General features: G+C 28.9%; 2 protein-coding genes across 3 annotated transcripts in view; one reads left to right on the top strand and one right to left on the bottom strand.

The window, feature by feature from the left end:
- Window positions 1-23,676, bottom strand: part of LOC107442126 (dynein light chain roadblock) — a 601,383-nt gene that overhangs the window by 69,125 nt on the left and 508,582 nt on the right. The gene's annotated exons all lie outside the window — the stretch shown is intronic.
- The window catches only part of LOC107457146 (hornerin-like), a 31,371-nt gene that overhangs the window by 2,525 nt on the left and 5,170 nt on the right, over window positions 1-23,676 (top strand). Inside the window, exons 2-6 of one of the 2 annotated variants that reach the window (XM_043039743.2) lie at window positions 6,134-6,205; window positions 16,759-16,827; window positions 19,222-19,323; window positions 22,299-22,449; window positions 23,353-23,531. In XM_043039743.2, coding sequence (XP_042895677.1) covers window positions 6,134-6,205; window positions 16,759-16,827; window positions 19,222-19,323; window positions 22,299-22,449; window positions 23,353-23,531 — 573 coding nt within the window. Of the gene's footprint in view, window positions 1-6,133; window positions 6,206-13,583; window positions 13,656-16,758; window positions 16,828-19,221; window positions 19,324-22,298; window positions 22,450-23,352; window positions 23,532-23,676 lie in introns of both variants that reach the window. The other variant, XM_043039744.2, reaches the window with a different exon arrangement.

Below are 23,676 nucleotides of genomic sequence, written 5' to 3'. Positions count from 1 at the left end.
TATTTCCAACAAAGTTAAATTTACAGAAGAGACAAAAAACTGAATAGTTAAGTATCAGTTTGATAAATAAAGCTTTTTTTATTTTTTGATATTAAAATACGGCTGGTTACAAAATATTCTATTGCAAATGTTCGATAAATCACTTAATTTTTTAATTTAAAAACATAATTAGAACTTGGAGATGGCGGGTTTTCGGACAAAACTTTAAAACGAATTACTATACATATTTTTAATGAGCGAAAATATTAATAATTTGACATTAAGAAATGAAATAAAGATTACATTTTAGTCTTATACTACATATTCAAGGATATTTGTGTAGGTTAAGAAATCTTTTATATCATGACTATCTGTTCTAAGCCACTTACAAATTTCTTCTTAGAAAGAGAAAAACTCATTTGGTTTATATTGTAAAACCTTTTTTGATGTCTGCAATTTTTTGTGGTTTATGGCAACTTTTTCAAAATGTGTTTTCTTAACTTTTTATGGTGCTACTTTTAGAGTACTTTTTTTTTGTACAGAGTAAATATTAACCATTGAAATGAGATACCTCAACCTCACCAGGTGTAGTTTTTTATAAGTAAAATTGCGATAATGTGACACCTGAAGCTGTTGTTTCTCCTTTTTTGCTTTTCCAGAGGAGCATTTTGATAATTTTTTCGCATTCTTTTTTTTATAATACCCATGGGCGGATCGTGATTTTGTGGGGCCCTGGGCTGAAACTACTTTGGGGCCCTAATAGCCATTTTGTCAAAAAAATTGTTTTCTATAGTGATGTAGATAAGTATATACAGAAAAAAATAGGACAATAAAATAATTTTATTAATTTTTTTTACTTATTTATTTTTATTTGTCTATACAAACAGCAACTGTACAACATTATTGCAAAAGAAATTGACAGGTTAAGTGTAGTTATGTTAGATAAATTATCAGGCAACCTTTCTGCATTTTTGTGGTGCAAATTCCTTTATTTGTTCAGCACATTATAAGTCCTTCGTTAAATCACAATTTATGGAAAGAACTGATAAATGATTTAGTCGATGGTTCGACATTGTTGTCCTATATTTGTTTTCTATGTATGACATCCTGGAGAAAGAGAGCTCAGCTTCACAGCTAGTGATTGGCAAAGTTAAAAAAACCTTAAGATAGTGTAGCATAGAAACATCATAGAATGATAGTGTAGAAAATATCAACAAATTTCTGTGGGATGAGAGGGTTGCTGGTAGTCAAGACAGTTATTAGTAAACTAAACAAGTTTGACACTTTGACGACGAGAACAGAAGTGCGGAAGAAAAAATTACGTCGGGAGTTAAGCGGCGCTGCGGGAAGTCCCCCGTAATAGACGCGAAAAAATACACTGACCAAAAACAAGCGACTGGTAATTCCCCGTTCCGTTCGATAGACGCGCACATGCATGGGTTGATTGATCTCAGGGTTGCCAACCTTATAATAGTTTTTTTTTTTAAACATTAGATATTTTTTTAAATTCAAAATATCACCGATTGTTTTCAGTGGGGACTGGGGCCCTTTGTATCCACGGGGCTCTGGGCTGCAGCCCAAAAAGCCCTTAAGTAGATCCGCCCCTGATAATACCCTGGCCTCCTGACCACCACCTTTCGAAATCAAGTATCATATTATTTGTAGTCATTTCTTTTTTCAGTTCATAGTTACTTTTATCCCTCTTTATTTTCTTCTTAAATATACCATCTACACAGAACTACTCTCTGAATAATCACTTATTGTGCGAAAAAAACATTAACAAAATACCAAGCCTAAACTAAATAATTAATAGTTAGTTTATATCCGAACAATTTCATAATCAACAACGGCAGCCAACTGGCGATTTATTTCCGAGTTTATTCCGAGAAAAGGACATCTCCAGGATATAACAAGTTTTCGAGCTAATTTGCACAGCACAAAATATACTATAAATAAGAAGGGACTTTCCTTGTCTTCTGGATTGGTTCAAAATTACAAGGCTACGGAGTTGAACATTAGTAGTCGTGAACCCATAAAATTGGGTTGGCTGTTCAACGACGGTTATAAAATAAAATATAAATAAGTAGGAGGACATGAATTTTTTATATACTAACTATATATTTACGTAAACTAAACTTAAAAAATGCAAGAATCTCAATTTTGAAAAATAGTGGAGCTGACTGGTTTTCGGATTAATTATATAATTTAATTGATATAAGATTGTTTACTAAGTTTTCAATCTAATGTCTACATAAAAAATTAATTAAAAATAATACGCAAAATTATATTTTCCATTTATCTATCGAATTTTAATGTTAAAGATAAATATAATAACAATATTTTTTATTTAACAAAAATGTCAATTTTTTTTAGATTTTTAATATAAAAAAATAAATAAATAAATAAACTAAACAAATTTTTCCCCCTCCTCTGCATTTCGACTGTTTTTGACTTTGTATTGAATCAAAACTGAATATTTTTATTGCATTGCGTATCCAAGATTTACGGATTCATTTTTTAAGCAAAGGAATGAAATTCAGTACACGCAAAGATGATTATGCCCCAGTTTTTATTCTCATCACTTTTTCATTAAAAATAAATGTGCATCGTTAAATTACGCAGCATTCATTCTTGCAGATATTTGAAAACACAATGTTATGACTTCTTTTTATTCCACTTGAAAAACGTAAATTTTTAAAATTTTATTTTATAGCTAAAAATTTTAACAGCCTGCATATTACTATCGTAACTGTGTAGTTTTCGCAACATGTCCTTACATGTAATTGAATGCACGCTGGCAATACATAATGCTGTAAAATATCGTTTATGAACTATCTTTAAACGTACATCATAACATGCTGATCAATGTTAAAAGAAAACAAGTTATTTTTGTTAGACGATCAGTTGAATGGAATGTATGTTGAAAGGCATACTGATCACAAAAATAACCTTGGAGAGTGATAGCAGCATCAGTACAAGTTTCAAATTAATTCAAGGCTGACAAGATAAAAATAAAATGGAATATTTCTCCACACCTAATGTGACACAGCATGCTGATAAACGTTTTTCATCGTGAGCTTATTATTACTTAACAACGATAATTATACGGTTACGTAATGTCGTAAGTGTTCTATTTAGTTCTTACCTAACATGATTAAAAGAATCGAGATAAAAATGTATGAAAAAATATTTCCACCATGCATTACAAAAATTACCCTGAAAGAGGTATTTCTTGATCTTGAGGTGCTTCTAGACAAAAGGGATTAGCCATTAATTCAGAGGAAACAATATACATGATATTCTCAAGAAACAGAGTCTCAGAATGAAATAGATTCTTATAGATTTGAAACAGTAAGGAGAATTTATTAACTTAAGGATCAATTATATTTTTTGATAACAGATTGTCTCCTGAAATAAAAATCCGACTTTATCTGGTAAATAGGACTGTCTTTGGGTTGAAAAAATTTATTAAATCTAGCTTTCTTTCTAGAAAAACAAAGTTCTTAATTTACAAAATCATAGACGGTCTTGCTTCTGAAGCTTGGATAATGACAAAACCGGAGGAAAGTTGTATCGCAATATTTGAGGGAAAGATTTTGCTGAGTATGCTTGGTGATGTAAATGAAAACAATAAAGGAAGAAGGAGATTTAACTTTGAACAGTACAAGATTTATAAACAACCTGATATTATAATACATAAAAAAATAAATAGAATGAATTGGATGGTATAAGTGATTCGAATGAGAGATGAAAATACAATAAAATAGATATTGCTTTTTAGAACCATTGGAATAAGAAAGCAGGGACAGCCACGGTTGAGACGGGCTGATTCGGTGGAGTCTGATTTTCTTGTAATTAATGAAAAGAATTGGAGATCAAAGATAAATCGGAAGTCGTTATGGAGAAATCTTCAGAGGAAGGCATTGGCCCTCATTTGGTTGTTTGACCAACCATGATGATGAGGGATTACAAAAATGTTTGAATAATACAGTAATATATTATCGTGATTGTACTAAACATTGTTTATATTTTTATCGTGAATAAGCACATTCACGAAAAAATATCTCGTGCAATTTAAAATAATGAATAAAAATAGCATAATAACATCTAATACATTGAAAATTTTTTTAATTTTTAAGCGTATTGCTTAACAATCAAGTGTAATGTAAACCAATTTTGCGAATTTTTTAAAATTATTAAGGAGATTTTGGCAGGTAAACAACAAAATTATTCTAATTTTCCACATTAATCCCTTGTTCACAACAGCTCAGCTTATCCTTGCACAGATTTGAAGAGAGTTATCGCTTTTCTTTTCTTTTTTTTCCTAACAGGAAAAAAAACTTTTTGAATAGACTTTTACAGTTCAATTTTTAAAATTCTGTTTATTCTTTCGATTTTTTAAAATATATTCTGTAGATGTATCAAGATAAGTTTAGAGAAAATGCTAACTATCTCCAAAAACTAGAAATAATTATTTTTACCAAGCCTATACGGAGAAAAAAAAATCTGGTGAAATTACCATATTGGTTGGTAATAACATTTCTGGTAAAAATTACCATAATTCAAATTAATAAAACCGAAATCTACATTATTTAAGCCATTCATACGGTCCTTTTTTTCGTTCATATGGTAACGTTTTACAGGAAACTATGGATTTCAAAATTATGATTTTCATTATCACACATTTAGTAAAAAAATACTAAACTGAAAAGTAAATTTGACCGAATAAATGATTTTTATGCTATGTTCCAAGGTATCCTGATAAAATTACCAAATTTTCATATATTATAAAACGGTGTTCTATTGTTTACTTTACCAAAGCCATTTTGGTAAAAATTATCGATCTTTTTGGTGTTCCCAAAGAGGGCCAGAAACATGGTAAACGGTGCTTAGGTACTGTCTCGTTGAGTATTTTTGGAAAATTTTACAATAAATTTGGTTTAAATTTAAATAATTTCTTAGTTTCTCCATGCATTTAGTTATAATTGTATTTTGCTTCTTTCTTTATGATCAATAACCATGCAAAAATAAAATTGAAAAATACCAAAATGACTTAAGCGCCGTGTTGGCGAAAATGGTCGACGGGAATATTACGTAAGTACCCGGTAAACTTTATCATATTCTGATAGTTTTTTGATCATACTCTTTTCCTTAGTGTAAGAAGTTTGGGTTATCCCAAAAGTCACGGCACTTTTGGGATAACAGGTAAAGTTGAAAGATGTTGCTAGTGGACCATAATTTATATTTTTGACACATTTTTGGATATCATTAAAAATAAAAAGGTGTACTCCACATTAAGTGCAAAAAACCTGTGAGTACTGATTCTTAGTGACTTCATATCTATTCGAAACATGATTTTAATGACTTGTCTTATAAATAATAAATATCATCCTGAAATTGATGTCTTCAAATAAATGTACAGTACGCGAAGAAAAATATAATAAATGGGCCACCCTGAATAACTTTTGATCTAATGATCGGATCGTTACGTTCTAGGACTCAATCTCAATGGTTCAAGGGGGGACCCCAAATATGCTAATTAATTTGTGCAGACGATACTTTAAGTTACAAAATCATACACAAAAACGTACTTTCTATTAATAAACATACCTTTTTTTGATTGATTCGAATTGATGAACCCTAAAATCTAGGGTGTAGTCGTAATTTTTGAAATATGATCCCAATATTTAGATCAGGAGAGCTCAAAAAACTAAATTAACATTAAGGGCTCTAAACTTTGGACCGCTCTCCTGACTATTGAGACCATAACTATTGAGACCATATATTGAGTGTTAGCACGTGAAGATCTGATCATAAGATTAAAAATTATTCAGGGCAGTTCGTTTTTTTTTTTTTCGCACTGTATATTTACCTTTAAATAATAATTATATAAAATAGTGAAACATAGCTACATAATTGAAATAATAATTAATTACGATTAAAGATTACGAATAATTAATTACGATAAAAGAATTTTTAATGCGAGTTGTTTTCTTAGGGAATAAACTTTTTCGTAATTCAATCAAAGTTGTGAAACCTAGATTGAATTTTTTTTTTTCAATAAGTAGTGTTAACATATAATTTCAAGTTTATTTAAGCATTTGATTTCAGAAATTTATTGACTTATTTTTCTCCTTATTTAATTCTTTTTTAGACTTTCATCATACGTTACTTCGAAGGAAGAAAGATTGTCCCAGTAAAAGTAGAGTTAGATGCCAAAAATCAGGTAAATCTGTGATACGAATGGAATAATTCAAGTAGAAGATGTAGGAGAAAAAAATTTCTGACTGTAATGTTTCCTATTTAAGAATAGCGATTATAAAATAAAAAGAGAAAAAGCAAAATTTTGGTAAATTTAACCATCAAATATTTGTATCGATAATAATGAAAAATATAACGACTCATTCTTCTTTTAACAAGTATTAAAAGTAATCACGTAAGAATATTGCAAGACATGTTTTTTTAATTTTCATGTAATTCTCTAAAAAATGGAAGAATTTTTTTTTAAACCTCGAACAATTACAACATATATATATATANTTGATAAATATATACATACAAGAAAATTATATCTCTTGCGGCCTTAAATTTCCAAGATCTCTTTAATAGAATTCCACTTACAAAGCTTTAAGATGTCCATACGAGTTATTAATGAGAATAAGAATAATTTTGATTTCTAATTCGATCTCTGAAAAATTCTAATTCTTCGTAATCAGTTCATTGTAATCATGACAATAATATTGATTTTAATTTGTGGTTTTAAACATTAAAAAAGACGAAAATATCTGCATTGTTGAAATTTACGATAAGAGGAACGATTTCAGTTCAATATATAATATAAATGGAATTCAAATGTTTCTAAGAAGATTCATTTCAGTACTATTTTTAATGAAATGAATAGAATTAAAATTTATTGCAGTAATATTTATTTATCTAAAAATCGAATAGACATGATTTTGCGAAATATGATTAAAAACAACGGATATGCAGCACATGTAAATTCAATTCTTTACAAAATTATTGAATTAATTGTCTATAAATTAATTAAAGAATTTATTTACATAAAATCTTTTAATTGTCTAGAATGATATTTTTGCCATGTGCAAATCCAATTCGGGAAAATAGGTGGCTGATAAATTTTATATCTTCTAAACAACCTCTTTCAATATTCAATTAAATAACTAATACTATTCAATAAATGTTAATAATTTTCATTAAAGCCATCGAATTCAAAAGTTATATTTTTGCCTTTTATTAATTAAATATTTTGAATTATTTAGTATAATATATATTCTTGCGCACATTCAATTTTCGGGTCAACCCAATTTAACAAACAAATCAAATACGGCTGATAGCTTTCGCATGAGCGTGCCTTAAATATACACGGCTACCACGTTTCACATTTTAATTTCATATTTGTAATCTGGCTACTTATATACGAAATTTTTTTTAAATCGTTTTTACTATATATTTGTAAGTACCTTTCTCGCTTTAAATGGTCCTATTGGTGCGCAATTTTGTACTTTTTTGGATTTTGGGAATTTTTTTTCGTGAATTAGTTTCTTCCTTTTATTTTCATCCTTTTATTTTTATTTCTTCCTTTTATTTTAATTTCTTCCTTTTATTTTCTTTCTCTTCACACTACTATATTGATGTATTTTGCTTTGGCTATATTAATGCAGTATTTGGAAGCGCTGTTTTTGTGGACGTAGTCATGTGAGCTGATGTCGAAATTATATCTCTTCTAATTTTAATTTTTTTTCTTCAAAATTTTTACAAAAAATGCAACACTTAAAAAAAATTTCCTTTCTTGATCTTAAAATTTTTTATTCCCTTTTATTATTTTTATTTCTTTCCTTGCTTTCTTTGTATTTTTTTGAATTTAAGGGTTCTACGTACTATACTACTGCGTATATATATATATATATATAGTACATTTAAATAATTAAAATATAGCAATAAAAATATAATAATTTGCGTAATTTCATATTAAAAATGAAAAGCAAATTGTATTTCCGAAGTAATATTACAAAATAACCCGAATTAATTGCAAAATAAAGCGAAAACATGAAAAAAAAACATAATTTTTGCTTTTCGGTATATTTAATTCACCTTTGCAATATGAGCAAAATGGGTCAGGTTTTTTCGAAAGAAGAAACATCAAAGAAGACAACAAGCTTAGCTAATTACCTCGCGGAACTTTTTGGAGATAAGTATCGAAAGTGATTCAAACATTATAAAATGTCAAATGATCAGATATAAACTATAAGTTTGTCAAGAGTATTAACTAATCCGTCAAATTGAAAAATTGTGGGATAATTTCAGACTAATTACTCTGATAAAAATGTAACAGAATTAATTTGGGTGATAGTAAAGCTGCCTAAACATATTTTAGTTGAAATTTAATTTTTGACTTTTGGCCAAAGATCATGGTCTTCTGGCCCACTGTGTGTTGGTATAAAATTTATTCTTCAGAGTAAACTTCATTAATTTGTTTTTCAGTATTAGATTTTTTTTTTAGTATTAATTTGTTTTTGATTGAAATTTGTTTTTGAGTATTTCCAACAAAGTTAAATTTACAGGAGAGACAAAAAAACTGAATAGTTAAGTATCAGTTTGATAAATAAAGCTTTTTTTATTTTTTGTTATTACGGCTGATTACAAAATATTCTATTGCAAATGTTCGATAAATCATTTAATTTTTTAATTTGAAAAATAATTAGAGCTTGGATATGATCGGTTTTCGGACAAAACTTTAAGACGAATACTATACATTATTTTTAACAAGAGAAAATATTAATAATTTGACATTAAGAAATGAAATAAAAATTATAGTTTAGTCTTATACTACATTAGTCATGGATATTTGTGTAGGTTAAGAAATCTTTTACATCATGACTATCTGTTCTAAGCCACTTACAAATTTTTTCTTAGAAAGAGAAAAACTCATTTGGTTTATATTGTAAAACCATTTGTGATGTCTGCAATTTTTTGTAGTTTATGGCAACTTTTCCAAAATGTGTTTTCTTAACTTTTTGTGGTGCTACTTTTAGAGTACTGTTTTTTGTACAGAGTAAATATTAACCTCACCAGGTGTTGTGTTTTGATAAGTAAAATTGCGATAATGTTACACCTAAAGCTGTTGTTTCGCCTTTCTTGCTTTTCCAGAGGAGCATTTTGATAATTTTTTCGCATTCTTTTTTTTATAATGCCCTGGCCTCCTGACCACCAGCTTTCGAAATCAATATCATATTAATTGCAGTCATTTCCTTTGCAGTTTAGAGTTACTTTTATCCCTCTTTATTTTCTTTTTAAATATACCATCAACACAGAACTACCCGCTGAATAGACACTTATTGTGTGACAAAAACATTAACAAAATAACAAACCTAAACTAAATAATTAATTGTTAGTTTATCCGAACAATTTCATAATCAACAACGGCAGCCAACTGGAGATTTATTTCCGAGAAAAGGACATCTCCAGGATAAAACAAGTTTTCGAGCTAATTTGTACAGCACAAAATTTAAATAAGTAGGGAGCCGAGATAGCCTGGTTGGTAGGGCACTGGGCCCATGTCCAAGAGGTCGTGGGTTCGATCCCTGCCGGACGAAGACTCCCCGTGTAGTAAATGGTGACTGATGCACGTTAAATCTGTCGAGTCACAAAGTCCTCCATGTTCCCATAACAAATCAATACCTCTGGGGGTACTGATTCAGGAGTTTTCTTGTCTTCTGGATTGGTTCAAAATTACAAGGCTAGGGAGTTGGACATCAGTAGTTGTAAACCCAAAATTGGGTCGGCTGTTCAACGACGGTTATAAAATAAAATAAAAAACATGAATTTTTTATATACTAACTATATATTTACGTAAGCTAAACTTAAAAATGCAAAAATGCCAATTTTGAAAAAAAGTAAGCTGACTGGTTTTCGGACTAATTGATTTAATTGATATAGGATTGTTTACTAGGTGGTTTTCAATCTAATGACTACATGAAAAATTAACTAAAAATAGCACACAAAACTATATTCCCCATTTATCTATCGAATTTTAATGTTAAAGATAAATATAATAACAATATTTTTTATTTAACAAAAATGTCAATTTTTTTTAGATTTTTAATATAAAAAAATAAATAAATAAATAAACTAAACAAATTTTTCCCCCTCCTCTGCATTTCGACTGTTTTTGACTTTGTATTGAATCAAAACTGAATATTTTTATTGCATTGCGTATCCAAGATTTACGGATTCATTTTTTAAGCAAAGGAATGAAATTCAGTACACGCAAAGATGATTATGCCCCAGTTTTTATTCTCATCACTTTTTCATTAAAAATAAATGTGCATCGTTAAATTACGCAACCTTCATTTTTGTAGACATTTGAAAACAGAATGTTATGACTTTTTTTTATTCCACTTGAAAAACGTAAATTTTTAAAATTTTATTTTATGGCTAAAAATTTTAACAGCCTGCATATTACTATCGTAACTGTGTAGTTTTCGCAACATGTCCTTACATGTAATTGAATGCACGCTGGCAATACATAATGCTGTAAAATATCGTTTATGAACTATCTTTAAACGTACATCATAACATGCTGATCAATGTTAAAAGAAAACAAGTTATTTTTGTTAGACGATCAGTTGAATGGAATGTATGTTGAAAGGCATACTGATCACAAAAATAACCTTGGAGAGTGATAGCAGCATCAGTACAAGTTTCAAATTAATTCAAGGCTGACAAGATAAAAATAAAATGGAATATTTCTCCACACCTAATGTGACACAGCATGCTGATAAACGTTTTTCATCGTGAGCTTATTATTACTTAACAACGATAATTATACTGTTACGTAATGTCGTAAGTGTTCTATTTAGTTCTTACTTAACATGATTAAAAGAATCGCGATAAAAATGTATGAAAAAATATTTCCACCATGTATTACAAAAATTGCCCTGAAAGAGGTATTTCTTGATCTTGAGGTGCTTCCAGACAAATGGGCTTAGTCATAAATTCAGAGAAAACAATATAGGGGAGAGTCGGGTAGCCTCGCCTACTTAAGGAGTATTGCTTATATTTCTGTATAATATTGAGTAATAATCAATATTTTTGTATGTTTCTATTGTTTTATCATCTAATTAAATATTGCAAAAAGAATAAACCAAAAAAAGAATAGTTAAACTTAAAAAAATGGAAATTTAAAAAAACATGTTTTTCAGCTCTTTTCAAAATGTGTCGGGTAGCCCCGCCCAGTTACAAAAATTATGCTCTTTGACTGTTTTTTCAGGTGTAAATGAAAATGACCAATGTATTGACAATAGATAAACCTCATTTATAATTTTTATCACAAAATTTATATCGATAGATTATGAAGTGAAGAGTTATTTTCAAAACTATTGTTTACCATGTTACCAGCTGCATAAATACATGAAACTTTGAAAATAATCTTTTTTTAATATAACAATTAATGTCCGATGACCCATTAACTTGAAAAAATATTCTGTTGAAACGAACTGATTCGGTGGAGTCTGATTTTCCTGTAATTAATGAAAAAAAATGGAGATCAAATAAAAATCGGAAATCGTTATGGAGAAATCTTCAGAGGAAGGCATTGGCTCTCATTGGGTTGTTTGACCAACCATGATGATGATTGATTACAAAAATGTTTGAACAATATACTACACTTCATTGCATTATTATCGTGATTGTACTAAACATTGTTCACATTTTTATCTTTGCACACAATTGAAGACAGTTATCGCTTTTCTCTTTTAAATCCTAATAGGAAAAAAACTTTTTGAATAGACTTTTACAGATCAATTTTCAAAACTCTGTTCATTTTTTCGATTTTTTAAAATGTATTCCGTAGATGTATCAAATATAGAGAAAATGTTAACAACCTCCAAAGACTAGAAATAATTATTTTTACCTAACCTATACGGAGAAAAAAAAAATTCTGGTAAAACTACCATATTGCTTGGTAATAACATTTCTGGTAAAAATAACCATAATTCTAATTTATAAAACCAAAATCTACATTATTTTGCCATTTATATGGTCCTATTTTCGTTCATATGGTAACGTTTTACAGGAAACTATGGATTTCAAAATTATAATTTTTCTTACCACACATTTAGTAAAAAATATAAAACTGAAAAGTGAATTTAACCGAATGAATGATTTTTATGCTATGTTCTAAGGTATCCTCATAAAATTACCAAATTTTCATATATTATAGAACCATATTTTATTGTTAATTTTACCAAAATCATTTCCAAAGCCATTTTGGCAGAAATTATCGAGCTTTTTGGTGTTCCCATAGAGGGTCAGAAACACAGTAAACGGTGCTTAGATACTGTCCCGTTGACCATTTTTGCCAAATTTTACAATAAATTTGGTTTAAATTTAAATATTTTCTTAGTTTCTCCATGCATTTACTTATAATTGTATTTTAATTATTTCTTTATGATCAATAACCATGTAAAAATAAATTTGAAAAATACCAAAATGACTTAAGCGCAGTGTTGGCGAAAATCGTCGACGGGAATATAAGTAAGTACCCGATAAACTTTATCATATTCTGATAGTTTTGATCATTCTCTTTTCCTCAGTGTAAGATGTTTGGATTTTCCCAAAAGTAGTGCGTGTCACGGCACTTTTGGAATAACAAGTAGAGTTGAAAGATGTTGCAAATGGACCATAATTTATATTTTTGACACATTTTTGGACATCATTTAAAATAAAAAGCTGTACTCCACATTAAGTGCAAAAAACTTGTGAGTACTGATTCTTAGTGACTTCATATCTATTCAAAACATGATTTTAATGGCTTATGTTATAAATAATAAATATCATCCCGAAATGGATGTGTAAAAATAAATGTTGTACAGTACGCAAAGAAAATAAATGGACCACCCTGAATAACTTTTGATGTTATGATCGGATCGTTACGTTCTAGGACTCAATCTCAATGATTCAAGGGGGGACTCCAAGTATGCTAATTAATTTGTGCAGACGATATTTTAAGTTACAAAATCATACACAAAAACGTACTTTCTTTTAATTAACATACCTTTTTTCTATGGATTCGAATTGATGAACCTCAAAATCTAGGGTGTAGTCGTAATTTTGGAAATATGATCCCAATATTTAAATCAGGAGAGCTAAAAAAATAAAATTAAAATTAAGGGCTCCAAACTTTAGATCGCTCTCTTGACCCAACTATTGAGACCATATTGAGTCATAGAAAGTTAATATCTGATCATAAGATCAAAAGTTATTCAGGGTGGTTTGTTTTTTATTTATTTATTTTTTTCGCACTGTACATTTACCTTCAAATAATAATTAAAATTATATAAAATAATGAAACATAACTAATAGTTGAAATAATAATTAACGACGATTAAAGAGTAGATTTTAAATGAGAGTTGCTTTCTTAGGGAATAAACTTCGTAATTCAATCAAAGTTATGAAACCTAGATTGAATTTTTTTTCAATAAATGGTGTTGACATATAATTTTAAGCTTATTTAAGCATGTGATTACAAAATTTTATAGACTTATTTTTCTCCTTATTTAATATTTATTTAATTTTTTTTTTAGACTTTCATCATACGTTACTTTGAAGGAAGAAAGATTGTCCCAGTAAAAGTAGAGTTAGATGCCAAAAACCAGGTAAATCTGTGATCCTACTTATTTTAAAAAACAATGCAGATTAAGGAGATTTTTTTTTACTATATATGATATTTTGGATTTCTCTATTTGCAATTGATTATTTAAACAAGTTGGTAACTTCAAATATTTAGTTTAGAGACATACTAAAAATCATGCATATGTCGGACAATCAGGTACACCAAATTTGTGGCGACATCATTTTTTATCTTGATAATAATTATTCATTTTTTTTCCGTTCTAACCGTAAAACCTACGAAAACGACAAATTTTAAATCCCGTAATTGCCATTTCTTACGGATTTTCGAGAAGATTTTTTTAATTTTAAAGTGATATCAAAACTATTTCATTTATAGATTCATAAAATTAATTTAGAATGATCAAAGTTCTACCTTTAAAAAATGGTTTACTTCAAAAATTTTAACTCCTAAAGCTGCCAATTCTTTCGAATTTTCGGGTAGATTTTATTTAAAAAAATTTTAAGTGATATCAAAACTTTAGCTTTTTTTTTCATTCTTAGATTTTTGTATTTAATTTAGAATGATTTCAATCATCACAGCATTTAAATACATCAAGCGTAAATAATAAGCATAAATGTAAGATAGCTAACAAGATAAATAATAAAAGGCATAAATGCAAGATAAAGCAATAAGAGTGTTTCTAAGCTCTTGTTAAATTTAACGATATTTCAGCCTGCAATTTATTTTTCAATTTTATTTTATTACCACTGAATAAAATTATTCTTGTAAGGAATAAAAATTGACAAATAAGGAATCTCTTTTTCCTTCAAAAACTGAGACCTAATAACCAAGTTGAAATTTTCTTTTTCTTGTCTTACTAAATAAAGGGGTATGTTTTCTGCTTACCAAACATTCAAAAACAAAGTTTTTAAAATATTGTTCTTGAATGATATATGTAGTTAACCAAAAATATTTTGGGGAAAAAACCATTTTTAACAAACAATCTAACTGAAAAGCTGTCCTAGCCTTAAGTTTATTCTTTCTCCCACCCATAAATTCAGAATTCACATTTTCTGTGTGAAAATATGTTAAAACTAAATTTCAAATTTAGTATAACTTAAAACTACTAATGCTACATAATATTTCCTTACTCAAAAAGCATCCCCTAAGGCCTAATTCCTATTAAAATAAATTTCTGAGGCAACGTATATTTAAAGAGTAAATTGTTAGAAATCGTTTTCTAAATTAAAATAAAATTTTGTTTTGAGCAAATTATGGCATAAAAAATGTTTAGTAATGTATTTAATTGTAAAAATTTTGAGCTTGTTTAAATTCTCTCAATTCAACAGTAGGAAGATATTGACAGGATAAGATAACAGTTAAGACAAATCGCAATTTGATAAAAAATTATCTTAAAAGTTTCAAAATCGTTTGCATAATCGATATTTACGTAAACGAAGTTCATTAATTGTCGTCAGGAAGAAATTTCTAATGCCTAATACGAGTACTTAGATTGTGTTGTTTTGATTTGTTATCGTATGATGAAATGTTGAGTCCTAAGGTTTCAAACGCACATATTGTTCAGACGTTTATCCTAACTTTCGACCATAATTTTTACTCAAAGATTAATGTACTCGAACAGGGGAGATATGTTATCTAATCAGGATTGCCTTTCTGTTTTCTTTTCCATTTTGAAATATAAATGCTATAATCGTTTTATATAATCTTCGTTATCTTAATTTATATTTCTTCAAGTACTTCACTGATTTAAGATATGATTTTGTTTTTCTCAAGATTTGAAGAAAAACTGAAGCACTACTGCCATCTTTTGATAATTTTCTTCAAAATTTATCGATTATTAAAATTATTTAAATTCTTTCGAAAAATTAAAAAAGAAATTGTTTGTGAAATTAAGGCTAGGGTGAGGTAAAATCTCAAAATTGCTCTATTATGAGATAAAATCTAAAATTGCTGTATTATGAGACAAAAAATAAAAATGCTGCACATTTGCTCCAAGGAAAGGAGTAATAATTACAGTTTACATTATATTTAATAATTATATTTGATTACAATTAACCCATTGTTCAATACATTATGTTTGAGCCAGTTTAATCATTTGAGATATTGTGCTTGCTATAGATTTTAACTAAAATTAATAAATAACTAAAATTAATGAATAACTAAAATTATAAATAATTAAATAAATAAATAAAACGGGCGAATATTTTTTTACTCTACATTTTTTCATAATTTTTGGAATACTCTCATAGAACAAATGTTTTATGTTTGTTTAGCACTTTCAACTGCAGATATTGCAAAAATATCGAAATATGAAAAACGTTGTTTTGTCAACAATGATGATACGTCAATAAGTAATCGTTTCATACAGAAATTTTCTGGTAAAATTTTAATTTATATTAGTATCACTTCTAAAATTTAATATCAAAAGTTTCAATTGTAGTTTTTTTCTATTATTGTTTCAATCATTATTTCTCAACCACCTGACCGCAGCAAAATATTTTTTGTTTTAGAAATTATATGAATGACCAGGAAAAAACTATTGTTAAAAAATTGTTAAAGAGCCCCAATTTTATATTAGTAAAACTATGCCAATAGTCAAAATTACTTATCTTACCGGCCCACGATCAAACACTGAAATATTTTACGGATCTTTCTAATAAATCGGATTGAGAAACACTGGTTTAAATAAAATTGTCGGATATTTGCTAAAACCACTGTTAAAAATCAGAATTTTGGATAATAAGTGATTGTGCAAATTATATTACACAATTGTTTAAATTAAATTAAAGATTTCTCTCAATCATATTATTGGATAGCTGCTTAAATTATAATATTTGAAAAACATTCATCCCTTGCTTTGTTATCGCGTATTTGCAGAGCAAGTTTATTCTATTTTTGAGAACCAAAAATTCATGGATTATATTCTAACATTGTTTAAACCTTATAATTGAATAATTGCTTAAAACATTGTTTAAATCATAATATTTGGTAATTCTGTAATGAGTACATTAGTTATGTACAATTGCTTCAATAAATTTTTAGATTTCATCGTCTTTCCATTGTTTTAAACTTATTATTGAATATTTTTTTAAATTAATGACAAAAATTCAATCGTTGCATTGCAGACCGAGCTTATTCAAATCTTGGACTCCAAAAATTCATGGATTTCAATATCACTTCATGATTTCATTGAAGTAAGTAAACTAATTTTGCATTACAACTCATATTTAAAATTTCTTTATGCTACGAAAAAGTATAGTACAATGTTTCTCCAATGAAAATATTATACACGATATGTATTTTCCATGCATGAAATTGAATGATAATAAAGTAAATATAGATTAAGAATGCTAAATAACCGTAATATTAAACTATTTGAAGCATTTTAAGTCGAAGTAATAACGTGACTGATATATAAACATTGCCATTACTTCATTCCACGTGTATATAAATTATTAATTAGTTAATCATTTTTAACATTCAAATATATTTCTAATTTGAAGCATATGCGATGTAAAAAAGTAATTCCTTAGTTTTTTCAATTGTAAAAAAATTATTAATTTATATCTACTAGAGCAATAACTGATAAATAAGGCAGCAGGAAAAACACAACTCTGTGCAATTTATCTTACTAAGAAGCTAAGGCAAGCCTGTGTGTACAGTGCGCAAAATGAAAAAAAAAAAAAGATATTTTCCTAAATAACTTTCTTAATGATCAATTTTTCACGAAAAAAGTACCAGTCTTAATTGTTCAATAGAGAAACTACAGGGCCGGGATTGCCTGGTCGGTAGGACACTGGTCCCATGTTCAAGAGTTCGTGGGTTCGATCCCCGCCGGCCGAAGACTACCCATGTATTAAATGAGGACTGATGCACGTTAAATCTGTCGAGTCGCAAAGTCCTCCGTGTTCCCATAACAAATCAATACCTCAGGGGGTACTGATCCAGGAGTTTCCTTGTCTTCTGGATTGCTTCAAAATTACAAGCTACGGAGTTAAACATTAGTAGTCGTAAACCCAAAAATTGGGTCGGCTGTTCAAGGAATATAAAACAAAATAAAATAGAGAAACTACGAACCGTGGTGGCTCAGGGGATAGAGCGTTCGCCTTCCAATGAGGTCACTCGGGTTAATTCCAGCGATGGCTGGTCGATACGGATTTTGCATCCGGCGTGCACCGACCACAGTGCTGACATAAAATATCCTCAGTGGTAGACGGATCATGGGTTAGAGTCCCTTTATCGTCAGGCTAACCATGGGAGGATTTCGAGTTTTTCTTCTCCATGTAACGCAAATGAGGGTTAGTTCTATCAAGAAATCCTCCACTAAGGCAAAAATTTTATAAGGTTACGAAGTTGAACATTAGTAGACGTAAACCCAAAATTGGGTCGGCTGTTCAACGACGGTTATAAAATGAAATATAAAATAAAAATAGAGTGACTGCAAATATGCTAATTTATTAATGCTAGGTATTAATTAGTTTCCCGAATCACAGACACTCGAAAATCTATTCCCCTACCCCTATAAACATATCTTTTTCTCGACGGATTTCGTTTTTTGGCTATCAAAATATAGGACGCAGCCTTATGGTCGGTCCCCATTAGTTTAGCTGGCAGAGCGGTCGAATCACATGATTGTTAATTTCCCTTTTATAGCATTTCGCTTAATCTCGGGAATTAAAAATTTTGCACTCAATTATAAAGTTCGTTTGTCCAAAGTTAATTCCAAGCAAAAAAAAAAAAAAAAAAAAAAAAAAAAAAAAATATGAAATTTAATAATAACTTTTTTTTAAAAATTTTATAAGGATTGAAACAAATAAAAAAAATTTTTCTCACTATTTTAAGCTATACATTTTTAAATGACGAAATTCAAAATTTGAGAGAAATTGGTCGAATAGTTTGCGTGTTATTAAATTTTGAAAAATCTGTTTTTAAACTTTCATTTGTCAAGAACCAATTTCATTCAAATTTCGTTTTTTTTACCGATTAAAGTGACACTGTTTTAAATGAAGTAAAAATTTCCATACCCTATTATCTAAAAAATTTTCGATCCTAATTAAATAAAAAAAAACAAATGAATGTTAAGTGCGTTTTTTTGTTACTTAAAATCTTTTAAGTCGATAGAATTTGGAGATATATAAAATTCAAAATAATATTTTACTAGTTGTGTTTTGCATTCCATTGCAAAAGTATTTTAAAATTACTCTGCATATTAAATTCGTCCAACAAAAATGAATTCCGTCTTGGAAAACATCTACATATAAAATTAACGCAACCGCAAAGGGTCAAGTTACATTTAATCTTCAGTGTTAAGTGGACATGCTGCAAATAATGGAGCTTGATTTTAAGATTTTACTGAACTGTATTGTTTTAAGCAAGTAAATCTTATTGCACTAATGTAACATCAGGATATAAACAGATTTTATAACATTTTTTAAAGCTATACTTTTAAATTAAAACTGCATTTTTTAAAAGATGTTTTTGTTTCATATTCTTATTATGTGTTAAATCTTTTCTTTTTTTAAATGAGAAACCCATTTAATTTTTGTGACTCCAACGCTTACGTTTATTAAGAACTAAATTCTTTCCAGGAAAAGAAAGCTTTTAAGGACTCAAATGGAAGCCAATGTTTTATTTCAAGTGCTACGGGCGAGACGATGGAAGATGACAGGAAAAAGTTACGGCTATTAAATGTCAGTATAATATAAAATTATATAAAATCTTAAACTTTACTTTTGTGACATGCCTAAAATAATGTATAGCATCAAGTTTTGTTAATACTTTAATACAATAAAAAAAATCATTTATGTTAACATTTATGTCTTTTTAAAATTGCATTAACCGATACGTTGCGTTCTATGAAATTACAGCACATGGAGGAGAGGGGGCAACACTGTAAAAAAAATCCGGATCAAATTACGGTTAAAAGTACCAGCAATCAGAGGGCCGATACTTTTTATCGTAAACTCAATTTTCACAGAAATATGTTAAGGAACAAAAAATCTGATGTATCATGATTTTTACAATAATAACTACCATAAGATCACTGAATCACTCTATTTAAATAAACATTTTTGTAAAAATTACGGTATAATATTTTACGATAAAAATGGAATTTACTGTGAAGTGGATTCCACAGATGATACTTTATATCGGCGGTACTTTATATCGTAATTTGATACAAAATTTTTTACGGTTTAGTATGGATATTTTCTTCAAATTTTCCAAAAAAGAATACTGGTTAATATTTTGGGCACATTTTTTTTCAATTAAAATTTGAACGATTTTTTCATTTTGAGTTATAGATAAGCTAATTTAAATGTATATATATATTTTTGCTTTGATAATTTTTTTTAAAAAAAAATTCTTTTTGATCCCACTAGCACTATGTTATAGGTTTAGCGAGGGCACGTCGTAATGCTTATTATTTAATCTATTGTTACTAATAATAAAAAGCAAGTAAAATCTAAATGGAACTAAATTTAGTCTAAAAATGTGGTTTTGAGAAAATGGTCATAAAATCTTTATAATTATGTTATGTTAAAGACCAATAAAGGCATACATTTCAAACTCTTCCGTTTTAGAGAGAGCTTTTCTTCAATGTTTCAAGGGGCAGTAAATTTTACTCTCAACAATTTCATTTTTTATCAATAAAATTAATTTACAACGATTTGACCATCACGATGAATAAACATTTGAAACAATTCCATAAGATCTGATAATAAAGTGGTGAAGTTTTTAAGAGATGGAAAAATTGAATAAACATTCATATACATTGACTGTTATTAAATTAGAACTTTAAATATTGAAGGAATTTACAACATCACCGTGGTAAAATATGCAAATTTAGGCCATCGCCTCCGTAAATATGTTCTTAAAAAACTTTAATAGTTGTAACGAAAATGAGGCAGAGGTCTATTATTTAATATATCTGTGTGAGAATATATCTGTACGCTCTACCAAACCTTTAAACATTATAGTAATAGTTTCTTCAAAAAACGTAATTTCAGCTTGTATTAACGTACTTATGAAGCCACTAATACAATACTAACGTAATCACTACCATTAAAAGATTATGACATGCCCACAGTAGCCCCAGACCTATGTGTCCTCAGAAGCTTCGTGAAGTATTAGTTTGTTGAAACTCATTATTAGTTCATTAAAAAAGGCAAATCGAAAGTAACTGATTAAATGTGTAAAAAACACATTCAATTCATAACAAAATATTAAACTAAAGTAAAAATTAAAAATTTACCCTTTCATCGTAAAAACCTTGTTTTCTTTTTAAATTAAGAAATTAATTTTCTACCATAAAAACTTCGTTTTTTAATTAAGAAGTTACTTTTCCACCATAAAAACCTTATTTTTTAATTAAAATTACTTTTCCACCATAAAAACCTTGTCTTTAATTAAAACAATATTTTTCCTCCATAAAACCTTGTTTTTTAATTTACTAATCAACAATCTATTATTTTTTTGTTTGTTATTGCATATGTAAATATATTATAGTCTTGACATTCTGCACAAAATTTACAGGGAAAATTTACGGGGAAATAATAGAAATATTCCATTTGTCTTCTCTAGTTCCTTGTCCACACTAGCCCTCTCTCCCCAACCATTTTAAGAATTTATATGAATTTACCAATATCAACATTTAATTATAACGAAGATAACTGTCACCTTACCTTGAAGATAATTGTTTTGTAGACTCTCATTGAACAGAAAAAATAACATGATATTATAATTAATAAACCAAGGAAATTCAAATGTCTTTGGCTATGATCAGCAAAAAATTTAAAATGGTGTTTACCTGTAAATTACTTATTTAACGGGGTTCATGTCTGAGAGTTCGTGCGTTCGAACCCCACCGGCCGAAGACTCCCCGTGTAGTAAAATGGTGACTGATGCACGTTAAATCTGTCGGGTTGCANGTCCGCCCTATAAACGGGTGTGACGTACAGGTGCGGCAAAAGTCGAATTCATAGATGGCGCCACTGGAAAACAAGAACAATCGCAACCCTCTGCTTTAACAGGCATACGACAACAACAACCTATTTTACGGTATTTCTAGTTATCCTAGTTATCGACATCGTGGTCTTCCTTTCCATCTAACGCAAATGCGAGTTAGTTCCATCAAAAAGTCCTCCATGAAGGCGAATTTCTCTCAATACTTGATTCAGCAGTTCCTTGTCTTCTGGATTGGGTTCAAAATTACAAGACTACGTAGTTGAACGTTAGAAGTCGTAAGCCTAAGAATTGGGTCGGCTGTTTAACGACGGTGATAAAGTAATATATTATGATCGATATAAAAATTTTATTATTTTTTATTTTTGACTCAGTTGAAAAATTCTATGTCCCTATTTTGTGCAAATTTCGTTGTCAAAGCAATATATTACATAGAATATGTCTTTTTTTTTTTACGTAATACTATTCAAAAGAGGACAAATGCTTATTGACATACAAAGTTAAAATGTAAAACCTGTAGGAAAGAAACAGTTCTGGAGTTTTACTTATAATCAATATGAACAAGCACAGCCAAAGGTTATGTTCCTATTCATAATCTCGAATAGTATTTTTTTTTCTCTACTCGATGTCATTGCAAATTGGCTTGTAACTCTCATGGTGAAGAGCGATATTCTAACAAACATATTTCTTGTTTTTATTTCAGAATGGCATTGTGAAAGGATCATACATCCCCACATTTTATATTTTGAAAGAGATCGATGATAAAACTTTTATTGAGAAGTTCGGAAAGCGGATAGCTCGGTTTTGCAATGGAAGTTCATTGTCATTGGTATCCAGTGATGGAATTCCATTAAGTAAGACAGGCAATTTTATTAGCAGACTTCATATAAATACAGTTTTTGTTTAAAATTTTGAATATTGAACTTTTGTTTTTGAATAAAATGTTATACATCGAAATTTGTTACGGAATTAAAATTGTACAACATTGACTTATAAATCGTGTAACATTTGAATGGTATTTATAAGGCATGGAAATATAACGTAAATTATAAAGTTAGAGTAAAATGTAAGACTTTGTGTAGATAATTTGAAGGAGAAAAATTCAAATATTAACTACTCATTTACTTTGAAGTGATAGAGTGATAAGCGAGTATAACTTTGATAAGAGATAAGGTAATTGCGTAAAAATTTAATGGCGTCCTAAAGTGTCGCGTTACTACTCCAATGATATATACAGATTAAATTATAGACTTATTATTATGACATATATTTTTTCCTTCAATACCCACCTGGGTTGACTTTAGTCAATTCAGGCGTAAAGGGGAAGATTTGCCGGCTGCTCTTTAAGGGGCATCATATTAAGTGGGCCAACGTTGCTCTCATAGTAAGGACAGATAGTACAGAGAATGAAAGAATATCCATGCCTAGACCGCTGGTGAAGCCTGTCATTCTAGTCTACTTGTAATGCCACCCGTAAGCAAAAGATTAAACATTTTAAATCTTTCAATTATGTTCTTTCAATTTTCGAAACTTGCATGAATAACAAGGTTTAAGACTTTAGTATTGGCATTGGTTCAGTTACTTTAAGACTAGATGAGCTTGATAAAATTATTTTCTCCCTGTCGATACTCTATTTTTTGCATAGTTGCTAAGTAACGAGCTATAGTATGGTAATATATAAATTGGGAGAGGAAATTTCTATTTACATGGTAGAGGCGCGCCATTCTCAGTAGATAATTGAGTTATTTTTTTCACAGGACGGAAGAAGAGGCAGACAGCTGTCAATGATGACAAAAGCAAATTTACTCATCATTCATATGGTCATTATGGACATCAGAGCAATAATTACGCTCATTATGGTCATGACACTCGTATCACTGGTACTATTGATAAAGATGGAAACTTAAAGAAAGATCAAACAATGACTCAGTATCAGGTAAAAACTAATAAAAAATGATACAAAATAACAGTTTTGTCAGTTTAAAAAAAATTTATCCATCTGAGGTATCTTTCTAAGTTTCAACGAGGAACAGGAATTTAATTTTAAAAATTTTATCACTGTTTTTAACTTAATATATTTT

This window comes from Parasteatoda tepidariorum, chromosome 4 (assembly GCF_043381705.1).
Source record: "Parasteatoda tepidariorum isolate YZ-2023 chromosome 4, CAS_Ptep_4.0, whole genome shotgun sequence".
Lineage (NCBI taxonomy): Eukaryota > Metazoa > Arthropoda > Arachnida > Araneae > Theridiidae > Parasteatoda > Parasteatoda tepidariorum.
The sequence above is the reverse complement of the archived record's forward strand: the minus strand, read 5'-3'. Positions and strand labels throughout refer to the sequence as shown.